Raw genomic sequence first — 22,018 nt, 5'->3', positions numbered from 1 at the left:
CAGTATTAGCCACTAGTAACTTCAAATAATTCAAATGCTGCAGAAATAAAAAAGTTAAATTTAAAAAGTATCACATGTATGGCTAATTTAAATTCTCCTTTGTGCAGCAAAATTCTCATATTAAGTTAGGCAAAACATTTCAAGTTTTCATGGACAATCATTGATTGCTTGTCCTGATATCACTGCAGTATTGCTGATCTGATTTTTAGTGTTTTAAATATGTCTGCAGTACAAGTCAGTGGGATCCTGGCTTTGAATGTAGAAACTGATAGACTGTGGTAATCTTGCTACCGAACAAAATGCTGGCTACCTTATCTGCAGAAAATAAGCTTCTTCCTTCCTTCCTTCCTTCCTTCCTTCCTTCCTTCCCCTTGTGCTATATTACAGGAAGTGTCTGCCCTAAAGATACACAAATTGCACCAAGGTCATGTTGCAGAACATTTTCTCAGAATTTTAATAATAACAAAATAATTAGGAATTTTTTGTGTGGTCTCTTAATTTGTTGAAGCAGCAGAACTATTTCCCCTACAATTTTCTAAAAGGAATTAGCTGGACAGGCTTTAAGATTTAATTCCAAATATTTGCCATTAAAAGCACCTGCAATCAACAAAAAATCTGACCATGAAAAGAGGCAATTTTAACAAGTATTACCAGCACAGTCCATAATAAACATGTCTCTTTTTGCAAGTTCTGGCCTTCCTAAAATATTCCACTTCTGGAAAGGAGCAAAAGATTAAAATGGAAAAGTGGAAGAAGTGTTGCTCCTCCTCTCATTTTGCTGAGATCTCAAAACTCTCAAATTTAAATTTTTTGAGTCTGTAATCTTGTAATTGAAAAGATCTGTACAGTTTGAAGAATTAGGCAACTGGTCTTAATTCAAAATAATATTGTGGGGCAGGTTTGTACCCCAGCCCCCCATGTCCTTTATTTTTTGAAAGAGAAGTCAATACTGAAGTTCCTCTGTCACATTATATAACTCAGAAACTGGATATGTAATTCAAGTACCAGTTATGTAGATACTGGACAGCTGGCAAAAAGGATGTTGAAACTGCAAATGATTAGAATGAAAGTTTTTTTTATTTTTTGGGGAGTATTTTTTTGGTTTCTCTTCTATCTTGGAGCCAGTAGTACTGGGTTTGCCAGGAGCACCTACTCAGCCAGTTTCCCCCTGAAACAAACTGTACAGAGACATCATTTTACAGATCTAACTCAAATTAAGAGAAAAAGGCATCTGGACATGTATTGTTTCTCATTCCTTTTCTATGGAATAGCTGAATTATTTCTAGGGTTATTTATCTCCTACCTTGTATTTGGTTAATATGTTTTTCACTTTCAAAATAATAGGCCATTAACAATTACAGGTTACCTAATTCTGTAGCAGATACAGACATAGGTTGCTTCAGACAACTGGACAACAAAATTTAGAGAATTTTGATCACACAAAAAGCTTTCTCAATCTTCATTTCAGGCCAAATTCTGAAGAAGACAGTCCAGAAGGCATTTGCATGCTAAAACCCCAACAAGTGTCCCACGGCTTTCACTGTCAGCCCAGTACCTCTCAGGCAACTGAGCACACAGGGACCTACCCTCAAACCATTAGGTCCAACAGGGAGCTGTATGCAAAAGGCTGACTGCTGGTTTCTAGGCTCTGCTCAAAGGGCCATTTCAGATCTTTCCTTCATCTCCAAGTGCCTAACTTACTCAGCACGAAGAAAGGCAAATTTTGAACCTCTGCAACCTGGCAGGCTTGCCCTACTTCCCAAGTGAATGTTTTATATGTTTTATAGAGGGCTAATTTACTGTGCCCTCTAACTGATGTTTTAAAACAAGAGCAAAGTACGCCATCTGTACAGTTGACTGTCACCCCTGGCTCCTAAATGACTTTCTCCTTACACTGACCATGGAAATTAAGGATCTTATTTGAATTTGCAAATTCCATTCAGGGAACAAATGCTTAAATGTTACGTACAGAAACCGAGCACAAGTAAAACCAAACGCCTTGTTAATCAAAAATGTTTTTAAAAGGCAACTATTCAAGCTGAGCAACACAGTAAACTTTCTCCTCAATATTTGAATAGGAGTATTTGAACAAAAGAAAACCATAAATCAAGAACTTTGAGTTGAGGGCTAGACAATTCAATTCTGCATTTAATATATAGCTTTACAAGGAAAATATATAGCTAAAAGCCTAGTAGTATCTCATTTGGAATTAAAATATTAAAAATTGCAGTAATTGCCTTTTCCATTCTTTCTTAGTAAGGTGTATTAAATAATTACAGACCTAGTGAGAACCTGGCTCTGCCACTCAAAGCTAAGAACCACCCTCCATTTACAGATTCATGAAATGTACCACCATGAATACATTTAACTTTTTGTCATAATTAAACTATAGTTACTGAGCTGAATTCTGGTAGAATTCATTTCTGCTCGTATGGCTTCTAATAGGAGCTTAGAAGTCTTATTAAAAGAATCTAAAATTAAATCCTTTCTCCATTCCATTCATGGATTTGATGTTCTTGACAGAAGTTGGGCCTAGTAACTTGTAAATCACCCAGTTGAGGTTTTTGTCCATGCCAAAATTCACCAACCAAAGAAAGTTTTGAAAGTTCCCTTGCTCAATTCCAAGCCAAGTAGGAGACAAATGCCTCACAGACACAAAAAGAACAAAGACAAAAGAAAAACTGCAGGCCCTCTTAAAAACAAAGAGCCAATAAAAGAATGATTATTCATCAGAATGATATAAATAATTAAGCAAATAAATACAAAGCCCTGATGACATACAAAAATTAAAATAAAATTTAAAACAGCTTGCTAAAATGCAATTTTTGTAACTCCACGTATGGTACAGTGGAGTTCTTCTTTCCAGCTCCTGTCTGTAACAATACATGGTAGCATACTGGGGGAAAAGTCTAAATACTCATTACAAGTAATCATTAGCCCTTCATTTTCTCTAGATTTACAGGATGGATTGTGAAAAATTCTTCATATTCTGCTACCAGATAATAAAATTTCATCTTCCCTGCTATACTGGATCACTGTAAACTAGAAAAACACCCCCAAAACACAATCACAGCTTTTTTTTACAAAGACAAGGTCTTTTGTCTTGCATTGTTTAATCAGTGCTCTACGGATTACTATTTCTTTAACACTACAATGCAAAAATACACTTTGACATCAATATCATCAGTATTGATTCTTATTAAATCTAAAACGATTGATGTTGCGATTGCTTTACCTGTTTTGGAAATATGTAATGTATTTATATACTTGGTCCTTAATATACTTATAATTTATTGAGTTTTTCAGTTTATAATTGCACTGCAACAGCTTATAAAATTAGAGAAGAATTTTGATGGTAGAGTAAGATGCTTTGTATGTGTATATATACCATCATTCTTAGAAGGGATTTACATCAGTTTGTATACCTTGATTTCCACATTTAGCTATTTTCCGTTCCAAATAAAGGACTTGCAGACTGAAAAATTGAAAAAATAAAAGGAGTGGCTATCTTAACATACAAGCATATGAACTTTATCAGGAGCCTTATTACCTGTACTGTGAAATAATATCGGAGCAAAAGATGAATTAGGAATCATATTATATAAACACACACACAAGAAAAAAAAAAAGAGAGCAAAAGAAATGGAACCAAAAAAAAACAAGTGTTGAAAGAAACTTTTATCAATCACTTGGAATAGCATTTTGCTATTTGGACTATTTTAGGCACTAACAAGATTTATAATGGCAAACATACTGGAACTTCATGAGATTCTCTTCAAGGCTGGGAAAGAGAAACAATTACTGTAAAATATTTTAAGCATTTTTCAGACATGGTTCTATGAAATTAAAAAAAAATAAAGAAACCCCCCCCCCCCCCCCCCAAAAAAAAAAAAGCAAACCACCAAGAAGCAATCAAATGCTTCTCTGTTCTCAATATGAAAACTTAACATTTTTATTTTTAAATTTACTGGGGCACTGCCAGTAGCTTTATTTACTAAATAGGTTTGATACTCCAGGGTTACTAGCAAGGAAACTCTTCTTAACTGAAGCAAAATCAGCACGTTAAAACACTACTTAAGTGTTTTGATAATTTATGGATATGTGCCTTCCATTAGTCTAAGTATGCCAGACCCTGGGAATAATCTAATAGCCTGGTGTTTTAAAATGAGGACAACTATTTTTAGAGTTGCAGAAATGGAGCGGAATGTTCAACAATTTACTGTCAGTGGGCTTGAGCAGCATCCTCCCCCGTGGAGCACGTACCCAGACAGTGCACAGCCACCAGCAGGGGCAGAGCATTGCCTTGAACAGATAAAAATCTCACATCAATTATAGTCCATTATATGACACCTTTCTTAGCCTACTGGAATATCTCCTTGTTTATTTAAACAGGCTCATGTTAATGGTTAGGATCATCCAATAGAATATAAGTTATGTAAAAATGTATTCAAAATATATTTATTAAAATTTGCTCCGTGAATTTCCTGGATTAGTCGTGTCAAGAAGTTTCTGCTGAACATAATGACAATTTGGCTTCACTGCATCTACCAAGCCTTTCATTCCCTCTTGGTTACTGCTGAGCTAGCAGCACTTCCTGAGTTCTTGTTCCAAACTTGATCCATGTGAGCAAGAGTAAGATCTTCCTTAAAATAACCCGATGTGACAGGTAAATAGTTTGTTTCCTTTGCTCTGTCCTGCTTCCACAGTAGCTCCAGGGGAGCAGATGCACCAATGTTTGGCCAAGGGGGTCAGGGCATGTCAGAGGGCTCGTGTTAAGTAACTGCTCAAGAGAAAGGCAAATGGCAATAACCCTACTAATCTTATTTGCATATTATAACATAGACTGAGTTCAGAAGGTGCCAATCCTCCTCATTCCCATCCCTTCCTTTTACCCATCTTTGGGACAAGACCAACTTGTCTATTCATTCAGTCAATTCGATGTTAATATACTCTAAATTAAATGTCACTTGAAAATCTAGGTTTTGATGCTTTATATTCAGACTAAAGAATCAGTTGTAAGCAGCCTCAGAGCATCAGAGAACATTGCCACAGGGCTCCTTACTCCAGACTGTGATCTCTTTAGTTGGCATTGTTTTTTTTGGTTTTTTTTTTTTCTTGATATAAGAATGTCTCAAAAACCATGCAAATCACACAATATCTATAATCAAATACATAAAACATATTTTCATGCATAATGTACATACATAAGTCAAAAGTTTGTTCCTATATTTTCCCCCACAGATTATTTCCACCCAGAAGATGAAATCAGAGAAGTTGCTCTGAAAACCAAACATGAAAGGACCACTCCATTTATTGACATGCACAGCTACAGCCGGGTATACTGCCTTTTTTTCCCCCCATTTTTTATTTTGGTAATAAACAGACTGAAGTATTTGGGATGCATGTCAAGGAATGGCTTCTGTGCCATCAAAAAAGTATCAGCAGAAGCAGAGCCTCTGTTATCATCAGGTCTTTCTGCCTTTGGCAATTACAAATGGTATTCACTGCTATTGCATGTCATTGAAGAGGTGACAACTTAAAAATACAGTGCAGACACAAATTAAACATGGGCTGGATAACAATACAGTTCATTTGACCTACAACATCATACACAGAACATTAAAAAAAACCAAATAAAATTCACAAGAACATTTCCTGTAGAGTAGTGAGAACATGCAAATAGGCTTCTGGCTGAAAAAAATTCTCAAAGACTTAAAAGTTCTTATAGATGAACAGTTTAAAAATTAAGTCTAGCCAGTTGAGTTTTTCCATTACCTGAGGCAATACAGTTTAAAAAAGTTTGAAGTGATATTATACTTATGGACAACTGATAGTTTACTGCAACTATGTTTTTTCCCTTACAGCAGCTCTGTCAAAAGGAAAATTGCCTGACCTACACACCATCTATTAATTTACTGCTAATCCAACCATAACATAGTGTTAAAGCAAATCCAAATCCTATTAAAGTTTCAACAGAACTGGAAAGTAATCTAATTGGCCTTGCTCAAATAATATTTGAAATGTAATAATGCTAAATGTATGTTAAAAAGTATTATTCGATATGAACACATTGCTGAGGTATTTCAAAAATAATATAATGTATTATGACTATTATATTCAACATAATAGTTGGAACTCCAGGTTTATATTAGGAATGTAAACAGCACAGGTCAACCTTTTACATCTCAAAAGCTATTCTTTATAAGAGAACTATTATCATCATCATCATCATCATCATCATCAGTATCTAGTCCCATAATCTGAAGATTCAGAAGGCAGATCTCAGCTGGTACAAATGTAAGTTTATGCTAAAAAAGTCAGACCCATAGACCATTAAATACTAACTTCAATGTTTAACCACACAGATATGAAATGCAAAAAAGCAGTAGAAAAAGTAATAATTTAGGCCAAATCAGAAACAAATAGAACTGCATATAGACTGAAATTTCTAATCTAAGAACTAAATCACATCAGTACTTTTCCTGAAATGCCATATTGTTAGTGTGCTTATAGCCACAAATCTCTTTTCAACCACTGAAAAATAAAGCAGTTCAAAGTACAGTTTCCAGGTCTCCACCTACACATAGATTTTTAAGCCTTTCCAATAAATGCCTCTCCTTACTTCCAAAACAATGCTTTTGACATTTACTGTGTTTTGGAGACAGATTAAGAGGATAACCACATATCTAGTACTCAAACTCATCTAGACTAACTTGGGAGTCTGGGATCAGGAGATCTACTGTCAACATGGGAGCCCAGGAGCTGGTCCCTAAAGGTAAGTCTTCATTTTCACAAGTTCTGACCACCTCTATGGGTAATGATGACATCTCAGCCTAGCAGAGTTGTAATTTTCCCTTTCAGGCCTTTTCTTAACCTCTTTGAAGCTTATTAGCCTACTCTGCATACTTCATCTAGGTTGCCTAACAGAAAGCAACTTGTCTGCTATTCGAGGGACACAAGTTTTTGCATGAGTTTTTAACCATCCTCTCATTAAAGCCTAATGTTTATTTAGAGAATCAACACTACTCTGCATTCCTTTCCAATTCTCGTTCAGCAGAAGTATTGTCAGTACAGTGTGACAAACTGACAGAGTGGTTATACTGCACTGGCAGTATAACCCTGTCACCACAGAGAGTCACACAGTTTTCTTAATAGATCCTGAAGTATTACCTTTTTTTCAACTCATAGATTTTATACCAGAAGACAAAAATGTTCAGACCAAAGTATGGAGAAATGGGGTGGGGAAGACAAAATGGCCACAGCCACTCTTACATTACATATTCTACTACCCACTTAGGTTCCCATTAATCAAAGGTGATTGGCAAAATCATCCTGCTACTCTTCTATTTTCATTGCTGCCTTTGCTAGCAGAGCTACTATCATAGCACTGACTAACAAATGCCTTCTTCTCATCAAAACAAAACCAATCCCTTCCCACCCCCCAGGCTGCCACTGAGACAATCTTGCTCCAATTATGCAATGTGCAGTAATGCAGCTTACAACAAAGCTTCAAAAATTCATTAAGGAATAGCATTGTCCACATTGTAGACAATTCCCATCTGTTAAATAGTTTCCCACCTTTGCTCTTCCCTCATGGCCTTGGGCGCACCTCTATCAATACTCTATGCTCCACTGGACAGGGAATTTATTTTACTCCAGGTTTCTGCTACTTTGTCTGAGAAAGTCCCAAAACCTTGTTATGTTATTGGAAGGCATACCAACACAGAGTATATGGCCACAGCCCAGAAGCCTAGCACTCTCCTTCCATTCATACTTTTAAAGTGAATTTTCATTCTGCAAGGTGGACAGCTAAATAATTATTTCTTGAGATACTATTGTCAATAGCTACAAATAATATGCTGTGAATCTTCCATGTGTAAAGGTAACAACTAACTAAAGGTTACAACTATTAAAAGAAGTTAATTATGAAATAATTTCTCCTATGTAGAGTCTTATTTCAAAGTAACATCATGTTTTTTTCATGTGTGTGAGACAATCAGAGCTGTCATACAAAATAGAAAGGGAGCATAGTGAAAGGGATGTTAATTCTGAAGAAAAAGCATTATCTGATTAGCTTCTCAGTATCTGTAAAAAAAAAATAAAAGTCTGTCTTGTGTGAGGTACTTGTTAAACACAAACCAAACACCTGTCACCCAGCTGGGCCACGTGTGTCACTGCTGAGCCATCTGCAGGAGCACACCCTGTGCCAGTTGCTTTACTTAGTGTGGCCTGGGAACAAGAATCCATTAGACAAAAAGTCAACAGTGGAATTAGCAGCACTTTTTCTTTTAGTGCCCTTCCACTTACTTGTTTGACTTCTTGTGTTTCTATTTTTGGGAGCCTCATGCCAGAGAAACAGTGCTGACTGCTGATTAGACAAGTCTTGGCCCAGTCTCAGCGTGTCACATTAATTTAATCGGTTTAGACTTGAAACATGCAGTATGGATCTTAGGTGTTTATAAATACGGGCTAGCAGTGAGAACTAAAAAAACAAAAATACATTCTGGTTTGCAATACCTGTGAACGATTTTACTATATAATAAAATGGAATTTTTATTTCCAACAATTTGGTACCTGTGAATTTAAAAAGGCAATTTACATTGAATTTGGAATATAAAAACTGTGCTACCATTTTAGTGTGTTTGGAGACAAGAAATATAGTCGTTGACATTAAAAATGTACATGAGCTGCATTTATTTAAATTTTAATAGTGTAACTCCCCACTAAAAAAGGGGAAAAGGAGAGTTAACAGGCCACAGGTAACTGCAGCCAACAGTATTATGTACAACCTCTGTATAATTTGTACTATGTATAAATTTTTTATTGTATAAAACAAAAAATTAAAAAAAAATAATGTTCTACTCATAATAGAAGTTATTATCCAGGCAGAAAATACTCTTGTATATAGTTTAAAAGAAGCACAAAAATACAAGTTATCCATCATTATCCTAATAGAAATCAATGATTCATCAGATCAAAAAATTGAATATTCTGTGACGTTCAATACCTAGTGCCTTAAAAGAAGACAAAACTAAGCAAAATGTGTCAGACAAGATGTACAATGTGGCAGTACAGTGAGAAAGTTCCTTCCTCCCCAGTTAGCCCATTTCCTGCAACACACGGCTGCCAACTTTTACAGTGCAATAATGGGTACTTTAAGCTCTGCATTCTGATGAGATGTGGAATGTTCAGAATATCAGTTTCAAAACCTACTTTCCCTCGCCCTCAAAAAATGAGGAGAAAAAACACACAAGATTAAAATCTATGTGACACAGAAACCTTCCAGAAAGAATCCAATAAATACAATTTATGAACAATTGAAGAAGGATCCTCAAGCCTCCCCTTGCCCTTTTAAGCTCTATAAGGTCCTGACTGAAACTTTTCAAACACAGTTAAGAACCCCAGAGCCAAGCAGACTCAGCTAGAGTATTCATGACTCTGATTAAGGAACAAAGGGCTGCATTTAATGACTGCATTATTTAACAACTGCATTATGTTTTACTTCCACGTTATATAAGGGGCTAACAAAGGCCTGCCCTGCATGGCACTATGCCATGCTCTGCTTTGCTCCCTGTATCCCAGAGCCCTCGAAAATGAATGGTGACCTTTGGTTGCTTTGGCCACACCTCGCATCACAGCACAAAGGCAGCTGCTGCACTCCAGGCCCCCAGGACGAGGCACGCTCTGCTGGTTATTGCAGTTGCAATGCAGATCCCAGAGGGTATATATACCTCCCACTCTTATCTCACCAGCGTCACTTGCCTGCAGGAGAACACAGCTTTGATGCCAAGCAATACAAGCAATGTCTGGCTCCAAAATCACATTTGTACTTCTGTTCTACTGAGACATACTAATCTGATTTTGAGGGAACCCATGAGAGCACAGAAGACAATGCTGTAACTTTCCTCAGATGGGACTGAAGCATATTTTCTTTCCCTCAAAAGCAATGATTCTTTCATTAAAAATGAAGTCTTTTCTCACCAACACCTACAGCAGTCGCCAGCACCCTTCCCTCCAGAATGGGAATATCACCCAAGCAGTGTCACTGTACGCCAGGTAATTTGATTCCACAGAGCTTTCTCTGGAGAACTAAACTGAACTGAACTGCTGTCGTTTAGCTTTAGGAATTGAAAAACGGGAGCTCAACAGTTCCTGGAGTTATGAACTGCAAAAATCACCTAATAAGGCAAAAATAAGTCAGCACAGCAGACAGCTCTCTGGAATCAAATTTATGATCAAAGGCTATTCAAAACACTTTCTTGTAATGCTAAAGAGAGAGCAAGAGCAAGCAGGCAAGAACCATACTTGCTGAAGCAATGAAACAAGTTTTGGAAAACATAATGATCTAAAGTGTAATTTCCAAGTAAGATAATTTATTTTATTTTTAATCATACCTATCACAAATATATCGGGACCTACTATTTTCATATGCATCCATCGCTTAAAATCAGATGTATACTAATTTTACACCAAGATATCACTGAAAACACAAAAAGAATACAAAACTGGTAGAGAATTTGTTGCTGTAATAGATGGCATCCAATTGTCTGATTTACCAACCCTCATCAGCAATTCTCAAGCTGAAAGCTTTAAACTCAGTGGTAAGAAAGCTTCTAACTGTACCACATTCTTACAGCTCACAACCCTTACTTTGAAAAGATTTCTGATGTCGAATATTTTTCCTCTGTTACTGATTACGTTATTTTGTTTATGTTAGAGACTCCAGAGCAAAGAAGCACAAATATTTTTCAAAAGTTGAATAACTAACACAATTTATGTTCATACATGATCTCAGAATATTGAAATATAACTGATTAGCAGTGATGGGAGCTCATAAATTGGATAGCACTGAATAAAAGACAGATAAACTGAGTAAGATGGGTTTAAGCAGTACCTATCCAGTGCTCCACATGCATTTTGCAAGTTTTCTCAAAGATACTGATGAGCTACTTCAGAAGTATCCTGATCCCTGTCAAAGATCTGTACAGGACATGAAATGTGGACGGCAGTATGTCCAGAGATCTTTCAAGACAGCTGCTAGGAAAAGACTGCATTACTGAAAACTCAACACCAATGTCTCCACAGATTTGTACACTTACATGAGTGATTAATGCTCCAGAAGCATATGCTGAACTGGCACAAGAGGCCAAATATCCATGGCTCTTCTGCAAAGTCAAATGTGCCCTGGAAAATTCTAGTTTATAAGGTTTAGCTGGAACAATGGACAAAGCAGATCAATAGTCACAAGGATGTTCATGAGGTTTTTATTTGCATGTACATTTAACAAGTTTCCAGTTGTGGATTTCATGATGCAGCTAGCCCTGAAGCCTTGACCCTGTAGTAACTCAGGATGGAGACGTGTATTAAAAACATCTCTGAAAGCAATTTGAAGTCACATGCTACACTAGCATGGAATTATGTTGGTTTTTTTTTCAAAATTTTAAGTTTATGTATACAAATTAAATCATATTGGAAAACAAAGCACAGGACATTTCTAAGCTACATTTTATACTGAAAAAAATCTTATAATGCAGCTGTTTTCAAACTCATTTTCTCAGGTACCACTAAGGGAAAGGAGAACTCTTCCCACCAGGCAATGCAAAGTGGACTGTTCATGAAGCTATCTTGATAGCATTTATACCACAAACGGTATCTATATCACATTTTGAGTAGCCTTTTACTAATTATTTCCTTACCTGTTCCAAATATAAAGAGAACCCTATTCCAAAATGATAATCAAATTTATCAGAACTGAAATCATCAGTGTCTGGTTTCCAAGTCAGCTAAAACTGAAGACAGCACAGGTATTGGACTTAAGAAAACTGAAGTTCCAGATAACCATAGGACACAGTTAAATTAAGAAAAACAACACTACAAGCAGCTTTATTTATACCAGTACTATTATCTTCTAGCTCACAAAATATGTGATTTCATGTACATTTTGTTGGCTTATCATCACAAATACATGTGCTTGAAAAAAATGAAGTAATCTTTTTACAGATGCCTGCTGAATAATTTCATGTAAAACTCATTTCGTGTAAATCTCATTTTCAATTCTCAAAGTACAAATAGCACTCATACAGTTGGTAGAGCTCTTGAAATGTATACTTTTTTTTTCTTCTGGTCTGACGTCAATCTCCATCACATTTTACATGTGATTTTACACAATCTCTGTCACTATGAGTTGTATACTGTGAATTTTATACTATGAATCATAAGAAAGTAACTACTAGAGAGGTCTGGATAAAGGGGAATGGACAAAACCAGTTTAATTTGGTAAATATACTGAATATAAATTTAAATTGGGTAGAAATAAACACTTTTTAATTTACATAAGCATTTCTTTATCTTTTTAGTCTAAACTATTTTATTAATATACTGCAAGAGCATTTATAGAGTGTAGTAGCAAATGCACACCATTGAATATCTCATTGCTTCAAGCTTACATGCAAGACCAGCTATTCTAAAAAGCTTACTCAATGTATTTAATATTTTAGAATAGTGTTCATAATATAGATTGCAAAAAATCTATGTGAAAAATTAAGACAATAAAGTTAAGCAATTTGAAAGTCAAATATTCAAAGTGAATGTTGTCACAAGTATTTCACAAAGTGAAGCTTGTGGTTTCCATCACTATTAATTGTATCATGAGCAAGCAATTACTCTAGAGGTTTGGATAAAGGAGAATGGACAAATCCAGTTTAATTAGTTAAATCTGAATTTTCTAATTACCTTACTGCGTACGTCAATTTCATTTTTCAGAATGTAGTCACTAATAAAGAAGAAAAATATTTTCATAATAGAAAAGTCAGAAAAGCATTGAGTCCTTTAAGTCTTTGAGTCCTTTGAGCCGTATTGCCATCATCATGTTGTCAGAACTCATAACACACATAAGCCACAGAATCCTTAAGGTTGAAGAATACCTCTAGGATTGAGTCCAACCATTAACTAACATTGATATCTCCACCACTAAACCATGTCACCAAATGCCACATTTTTGGAACACAGAGGGATATTGTCTCAAACCACTTCCTTGGACAGCCTACTCCAGTGCCTGATCACACTTTTGGCGAAAAATTTCCTAGTATGAAATCTGAACATCCCCATATGTGACTTGAGGCCATTTCCTCTTACTCTGTCTCTTGTTACCTGGGAGAAGAAGCCAACACTCACTACAATCTCCTCTCAGGTACTTGGAGGGAACCATAAGGTCCTCAGCTCCCCAAAAGGATTAATACTTTGTAACAAAGTACCTGCCACAGGTGGAAGCTTATCTCTCAGAGCCAGGAACTCTCCTGCTAAAGTTCAAGTACACGGAGATTGTCTACCCCCTAAAATGTATATGCCAAAATGCTTGAGAAATTCACCACCTGTCAAGGCATCACAGACCAGCAAAAAATAACCCTGTAACCCAAACAGGACTCCATCACTTAGCATCCAGAACTTAAATAAACTTTCAATTTGGAGCTTCGTTGCCATGGCATTATGGAGCCAGAAGCAAAGAGAAGGAAAGGATTTAACTTATTTGGATCAGTGTCACAAGAAGTGCAGGGAAAATAAAGTCTCGACTATACAGAGGAAAATTAAACCCAGCTTGTTCAAGTTTACAAAAAGCTATGAAGGAAAGTAAAAAATGAGCTTCCTGTAAGTGAGAACACTGGGATCAGACGGTTGGTGGAATATTTTTTCCCCCCTATCCTCAGAAAATGTCTAACACATTTTGAAGGCTTGAGGACTTGATCTTCTAATCATGGTTCAAAGTGCTGTCAGACTGTATGGAAAGCCTGGAAATACACCCTATTGGGAAGATCATAGAATCATAGAAAGGCTTGGGTTGAAACAGATCTTGAAAATCATCTAGCTCCTACCCCTCTGTCATGGGCAGGGATGCCACCCATTAGACCAGGTTGCTCAGGACCCCATGCAACCTGACCTTTAACACTTCCAGGAATGGGGCATTTACAGCTTCTCTGGGCAACCTGTTCCAGTGCCTTGTCACCCTCTGAGTAAAGAATTTCTTCCTGACATGCTATCTAGAACTCTCATATTTCAGTTTAAACCCATCCCCCCTTGTCCTATCATTATCTGCCCTTGTAAAAGGTAGCTCTCTCTTTTTTTATAAGCCCCCCTGTAAGTAGTGGAAGGATCCATCACATGATATACTTTGTGCAGAGACCCAACACAAAACACACGTCACGGAGGTCTGTAACAATCCCCCAGTGGGTGCTATGGAAAGGACCTGCACACATTCAACTTGTATGGAAGTAAGATGACATTATGACTTCAGTTAGGGAGAAGCCTGTGAGTCACACCAACAAAAGTGCTTCCTCTCCATTTCAGTAGTACAGGAACACTAGAAAAATCATTAAACTCTATAAAAAATACTTTATAGTGATGTATTGACCTTGCTCGGGTTACACCAGTGATGTGACCCTGTACACAGCAGAGATAGGTAAAGGCCATTCTTAATGGCTGAGCAATCAGTTTTTGTTGCCATAATGAGTCTCACTGCTAGATCAGGATTAGTTGATTTCTGGAGCAGATAGGTGACTGTCATATTATATCTTAAAGCAGTCCAGTCACCTCAAACCTCCACTTCAGGGACAGATTTAATTTCTCATGCCATAACTAGCACTCTGGCTACAATCCCATTACATTAAATGGCTTTAGAAGTGTATCCAGAGGCAGTTTCACTTGCTGATCACCAAAAAGTAGGCTAACACAGTGCTTTTTCAACACATTTCTTCTGTACTCACAGCCTTTGCTGAACATTGCCAGAACGACAGAGCCTAAGGTCTCATATATATATAGGGAGTCTGCTTAACCACAACTTCCAGTTGTTCTTGTATCATAGTTTGACAGATACATTGAAGAAGAGTGCCTAGAAGGCTGAGCAACAAATCAGTCCTGATTGCAGGAAAGGGATCGTGCCACTGTATTCCATCTCTTCTGATAGTCTACAAAGGAAGCAAATTTCCCTCCAAGGGAAGACTACTACCCTCTGATTTTAAAATTATAAACAAATGCCTCAGAACTATTTCCTCAGATAATCTCAAGAGTTTATCCTGTTGCCCCAAGTAGGTTTTACTATTTAAAAGAAAAATCTCTTAAGACAGTGTCCTGAGAAAGGATGGGGAGAAGAAACTAGATAGATGGACATTAAATAGACAGTCACATAGGTAATGGTGCTATCTACTGTGTTGTGACTTTGGGGCCTGAGGTAGGGCTCTGCAGTGTCTGTGTTAGATTCCTGACTCTGTAGATTGGTCATAAGCACCATGACACTGACCTCTTTTAACCCAAAGGCAGATGAGACAACAGGCATCTTGTGGTGTGCCACCAGTTGATGAAAACCTCATTTTTTACATTGGCAGCTTACAAGAACTGCATCAGAAAAATCCACAAAACTGCTGAATTGTGGCCAGAACATTCCTCTGGTTTCTTTAGGGTGTTAAGGCTATTCTTATGTTACCCTAGAGTCACCAAGCCTTAAACTCTGTTCTCTGTATTAGCCTTCAGCAGATCCAACCTATTAACTGGCAAGAGCCTCCTAGAAGTCTACACCACTTACTTGTGCACCTATCAGCCAGCAGACTGTGGCAAAACCACTGCAGCATTTAGTGAATGGGAAATCACGTTGTCAGTGACAGTATGTCTTGAAAGTGACAGAAGGCAAAGTGTCACATATGAAGACAGACTGAACAATTTTCAGACTTAAGATCTTTGAAAGTCAAAGCCATATATAAAGACTCACAGATGTCTCACCATTCACCCACATCTTGAAAATTAAGGATATGAGCATCAAGCACCATTCTGGGAGATTCTCCTGTTAAGATTCTCTGAAGTAATAAAGTCCATTGTATAGTATTATTCTAAGTTTTGTGTTCACTATATCAGGTATATTTGAGATAATCAGTCTAAAGAAACAGGATTTTCAACAGCCAAGTTTATCTCATTCTACGGTAAACATCTAAAATAGGTCAAATGAATTGATATTGTTGCTTGTGCATAAAAACATGAGTAAAATCTATTGCTTCAGTACCTTTTCCCAGGGAATGAAGTATAAGCAAAGGAATACTGCAGTGGATAGGTTTTAGGAGTATTATCAAAAGCATCTCTGTTCTCTGAAGCCTCAATCTTCACTTAAATTTTTAAAAAGTATAATTTATTTTTCCTTCTTCTTGTTTCTAGCTATTGACTCAGGGGCATACCTGTGCAAAGCTCAGAAATACACAGTGCAAAAACATAAGAAAATCCATACTAAGCAATTTAACATCTCCAACAATAGATAACATGCTGAAGTATTTGAGATACATAAACAGCAGTAGCTCCTCAGAATGCCCTCCTAGCACTGCACAGTCTGCACCTCAACACCCTGAAATGTAGGAGATGCCTTTGCAAACAACAGCACTTAGGGTATTTTTATCATAGAATATGCTGAGTTGCAAGGGACTCATCAGAATCTTCAAGTCCAATTCCTGGCCTTGCACAGAACACTCCAAGAATGCCACCCTGCACCTGGGGGTGTTTTGTCCAAATGCTTCCTCAACTCAGACAGGTTTGGTGCTGCTTCCCCACTTCATTATCTTTAACTCTATGTACAATGTCAGCATCTGGAACACCACACTTCAGGGAGCACAAAAATAAAAGATTCTACAAATGTATATATTCTTGTTTCTTGATGCATCACCTGGGAGAGAACATGTTAGCACCTTTACAACATGAGGAAAATATTAATTCTAGCTGCAGAAAGGAGCCAATGTACACAGCACTGCACTACTCCACACAAGCATGACTACTCTGGCGAGCAGAACCTGGATAGCTGGGTCTCAGCTTCTTCATCTAGCTATGCATGTACAAAATACTTGGCTTTCTTTTTTTTTATTTTAGAAGTTTTAAGCTTTGACAGCTTTGTATTTCATGGTAGTTCATTTTTAATTTGCAGTTCATTTGGAATTCGTATTTTATATAGGCTGAATTGAAAGACTTGTAATGTTCAGAAAAAGTACAATGTCTGGATATTAAATAAGATCTGACTGTTGAGCTTCATGTAAACTAACAGGAGCTTTGGGATTTGGCCTGACAATGAATTTGCAAGGCGCTTAGCAAAAAAACCCAAACAGTATTAACCATGGAAACTGTAATAATAATAACTTGGACTGGAAACGTAACATAGCCTGGTAAGTTTATAGCAAGATAACATCAGAGTAGGAGCTATGGAAAGAGCCAAGGGAAAACACAGCTTCATTCTAGATCAATCTCAATCTACAACACTTTACAATAACTCTTTCCATTAATTCACATCTAGGAGCACGGTAAAGTAAAACACTGTCTATCTGGATCAAAACAAAAGTTTCTCCAATCAATTACAGGACTACAATTATGGCAACAACACAGGTCTACAGAAAAATATAACAGGGCAGCCATAAAGACTCCTCCTGTGGCTTTCCCAGATTCCAGCTTCTTGAAGTACAAGCAGACTGACACACTCAGTGGAATTTTACTTCACTAATTTTCTAATACATTTTCAGACTTTTCAAGTTCTGTAGTAGTGTTCAAACTGTAATATTGGAGCAGGAAGAATGAGCCTATCTTTTCTTTCTATCCTTTTTGAACCTGCTATCAGATAGGTCTAATTCACACAATGAAGAATAAAATAAATAAATAAATCCCTATTAATATTTTCTGCTCCATTCAGGACTGTACAGAGAACAGAACATGATAGGTTTTTTCTTAATTGTGCCTTTTTCAGATTGAAGTCCACATTGTCACACTTAAATTGGAAGATGTCTGGCACTCTTCATCACTCTTGACACCTCTGAATCTTTTCTGGTATTATAAGATTCACACTGAGATGTGAGAACCGGAACTGTATAAAATGGTGGTATTAAAAGTCTTTTGCTTTGTTCTCTATTCTCTTCCTAGTAATTTGACTAGTGCCAAACAGTGAGTCCATGTTTTCCTTGCTCTGTAATTCCAAATCACTTCCTGAACAGTAATAGATAGTCCAGTCTGGCATGAAATGCATAATGCTTCTTTTGTTTTCCTCTTCATCTGCATCACTTGCCTATTGCTTTCTCTGAATTTTACATACCACTTGGCAATTCAGTTCTTCAATGTTGCAAATTCCTTTGAACATCTTTGCAGCCTGTTCTCCATTTGCCTACCAATATAACTTAACATCAGCAACAAATACCCTGATTTTTACTCTTAACTTTGCTAATATACATCTTCCCATTTTTTAAAAAAAAAACACAATTTGAGACAGAAATAGTAAGTAAAAATAAAAGACAAATTCACAGTTTTATGTCATGTAAATCCAGATTTTAATGGATTTTAAGCCTGACAACAACAAGCTGTTTCCTCAGTGTTATGAGGGTTGTCTCTATACTGAAGATTCTAGATGTTAGACTTATAACTTCGTCTAATACAGGTAAGTAGCACCAAACCCAATAAGTGCATACAATTGTCTTATTTGGTACACTAATATTCTGAAATTAAGTGAATCTTATCCTTGAATACACCAGTAGGCTGGCATGCCTTCTTAGCCATGACTATTCTTGATTAAGAAGTCAGTGGTGTTTATCTCAAGCTCTACCAAGCTTACAGCTGAGTGCACAAGAGCTCTTATCTAAGCTTGCAGACCACAAATTGAGCAGGTGGAACAAGTAGTTTCCTTTAGCTCTGTGTATAACCCCCTCTTGGGAAAAACCCCACCAAACATGCACATCTGCAGAGAATACTATTGATCTGAACAGCTTTTTCAGTGTGCTACAAAAACACGGCCGTGCAGGTAAGACATTAAGGTTCTAACAGACATGTTCTATCCTCCCATTTCTGTACACAACTGCAGAGAAGCCACTGACATAGTGAACACTTCCCATGAGTTAAATCACAACTCAACAAACACAAACATACCTTTTCACCAGGCAGACCTGCAACACCGTCTGGTCCTTTCACACCCATCTCACCCTACAAAAAAAATTGATCAATTAGAAGCTCTACAGACTTCTGAGGTTAACAACAACTACTCGGGTCACATCAGACTCAATAGAAAAGCATCTTCTACCTAACTTTTAGTAATGCAACCACTGTGGGGGAGGATGCCTTACATGTAACACTAAAATTAGCAAAATAAATGCATTTTAAACACCTATAACATCAATTAAGTACTTTATCAGACAAATACTTGCATAGCCACATTTCCATAAAAGCAAATCTGTTAATTTTAAAGGAATTCATTGCAATAGAAGATGGAAACCAAGAGGGTGCATTTCCAGTTCTGCACTGAGAAAGCTCACCATGTAACATGGTGACATTGTACAAATCCATGTGCTCTCAATATTTTTGAAAGGCATTGTTTAAATTTCTCTCTCCCTCCCTTTTACCCCTTTAGAGAAACCAAACCCCAAATCATAAGCAATCTATATGAAAATTTTAGTTTTGAGAGAAAAATGACTGACTGGTCAGGAAAGTTATGGAAAATCAAGTCTTAAAAATGACAGAAATGTTGCTAAATAATGTAAAGTGTAAGGTTTAGAAAATTTAAAATAAAAATAATGTGGATTCCAGAGGAATACAACAAAAGCACTGAAACCTTGTATTGTTCATTTTAAAACAAAACGAAACATTAGGTGTGCCTACTTATACCAAGAAAAGAACATTCTCTAGCAAGAATAACATTACAACTCTGGTCTGAAATGAAGTTATTAACCTTTCTGAAGTTGAGAAAGAATTATTAGCCTTTCTGAAGTTGAGCAGTAAGTTTGGCCAGAAGTCCACAACAAGAGTCGTATCAGAATCATAAAGGTTATAAAACCCCTCAAAGATCAAGTCCAACCTTTGCCTGAACACCACCATGTCAATGAAACCATAGCACTGAGTGCCATGTCCAGTTGTTTCTTGAATGCCTCCAGGGAGAGTGACTCCACCACTTCCCTGGGCAACTCATTCCAAGGACTGACCACCTGCTCAATGAAGAAATTCTTCCTGATGTCCAGCTTGAACCTTCTGTCACGCAGCTTGAGGCCATTTCTTCTTGTCCTGTCATTGGCTGTCTGCCTGACTCCCACCTGCCTACAACCTCCTTTCAGGCAATTGTAGAGAACATTAAGGTCACACCTGAGAATTCTTTTCTCCAGCCTAAATACCCTCAGCTCCCTCAGTCACTCCTTATAGGACTTGTTCTCATTGAGCAGGCACTTGAACCCTCACTCAGACCATGGATAAAGATATTAAACAGCTCTGTCTCAAAAATAGAGCAAAATCCTGAATCCTGTATGTGTGAATAGCATGAATCCACTGGCACTGTGAGAGGTAAAAGTTACCTTATCTCATCACCCAGAGTCATTCTCTTATCTATGCATCCTCTGTTCCCTTCTGCCACTTGCCAGTATTTTAATAGACCAGTACCACTTTGTTACCTTCAGCGGTGTATTTTTATACATTGTGTAGTCTAAATTTACACAGCCTGCTACATGCCAGGAAACCTTTAGCCTGTATAACTTACTAGCCAATTAGCCAAGGTATGTTTACACTTCTGTTCCACTAACTGCAGACAGACTCCCCAACTTGAAGACAATTATTTTCCACTGCAAATTAGATCTGCAAGTTATGCTTCTATCTTCTAGTTGTGATTTTAATAAGTACATGAGGAAAGGTGGTAGTTTTTCATGCTTTTATGAATATTAGTATCTGACACTATAGATATCTAATAATATTCATAGTAACAGTGCCACAGACTAAAACAAAAAATATAGGAAATGCATTTTCAATATTTTTATATTTTTAATGGTATTTTCTTTTCCTTCTTTAGGTCTTAGAGTCTTGCACAGAAGTGAAAGATAAGTTGCTGGGTAAACAGCTTTGTAAGGTGGTGAACAGTAGTAGTACAAGGCTGGAATTTATAGGTTATGAGGTACACACAGTGCAACAACAGCCAAAGATAGAACCATGAGCTGTAAATGTACTGTCAGGATTTACTAAGGGTGATAGTGAAAGTCCTTTTCAACTGAGCTTCTTGTGGGAGGGCCGTTGCTCAGCCATCCCCAGGAAAGCAGAGCTCCATCATATATAGTGGTGACTTGGGAAGATAAATGGTGTCACTCCACATGTCCTCCTGCTTCCTCCTTCTTCCCACTGCTTTATGTACTTCTTTATACACTGATCATGGCACCATGTCTAGGATATGGAATATTCCTTTGGTAGCTGGGGTCACCTGTCCAGGCTGGGTGCTCTCCCAGCTCCTTGTGCACTCCCAGCCCCTTGCTGGTAGGGTGGAGTAGGGAGCAGAAAAGGCCTTGAACTGTGCAAGCACTGCTTGGCAATAATGAAAACAACCCTGTGTTATCAACCCTGTTTCTAACACAAATCCAAAACACATCCTCATACTGGCTACTGTGAATAAAATGAACTCTGTCCCAAATAAAACCAGGACACAACATGACCAGAAATATCCAGGTTAACAAAAAACAAAACAAAAAACAAAACAAAACAAACAAACAAAAAACAAAACCCCCAAACAAACAGAAAACAAAATTGTCTATTAGCAAAAAATGAATTCACATTCAGAGAACATGTTAGGAGAAAGAAAACTCATCCCAAAGGCAGCATCACTCCAGGGTTTCCCTGATACTGCGGGACCTCCAGAGAGTATATAGACGAGGAAGTATTATCCCTGCTACTCCCACCAGAAGCCCCCAGCTGTGTTCTGTCCCATCAGTGCTGGAGCTCAGCCTCACCAAGGCCTGAGCTGGGTGTCACTGGTTTAAGTACTGCACCAGTGCCAGTGACTGCTGGCTCCCCTGCTCCTGTTTCAGCTCTGGAATGGCCCCACTGGGAAGCGTGACCTTCCCCCACACCTCTGAGCACCTCAGAGTGGTGAGGACTTGCTGCCACCATCTCCACTCCTCAGGAAGACAAACTCAGGACTGAGATGAGTACTGGAATGGCAAATATGGTAACAAAGACAAGTCATATTTCAGAATTTTTTATAAGAAAAAAATTGTTGCATTGCTAA

At 37.4% G+C, this 22,018-nt stretch overlaps 1 protein-coding gene across 6 annotated transcripts in view; it reads right to left on the bottom strand.

Moving 5' to 3' along the window:
* The window catches only part of COL19A1 (collagen type XIX alpha 1 chain), a 203,702-nt gene that overhangs the window by 119,132 nt on the left and 62,552 nt on the right, over positions 1–22,018 (bottom strand). For all 6 annotated transcript variants that reach the window (XM_085576382.1, XM_085576378.1, XM_085576381.1 and 3 more), the window contains one exon: positions 18,919–18,972. In XM_085576382.1, coding sequence (XP_085432508.1) covers positions 18,919–18,972 — 54 coding nt within the window. The remainder of the gene's footprint in view (positions 1–18,918; positions 18,973–22,018) is intronic.

The sequence above is a fragment of the Lonchura striata genome, chromosome 3 (assembly GCF_050655825.1).
Source record: "Lonchura striata isolate lonStrDom1 chromosome 3, ASM5065582v1, whole genome shotgun sequence".
In the NCBI taxonomy this organism is placed as follows: Eukaryota; Metazoa; Chordata; class Aves; order Passeriformes; family Estrildidae; genus Lonchura; species Lonchura striata.
This window is presented reverse-complemented; position numbering and strand designations above follow the sequence as displayed.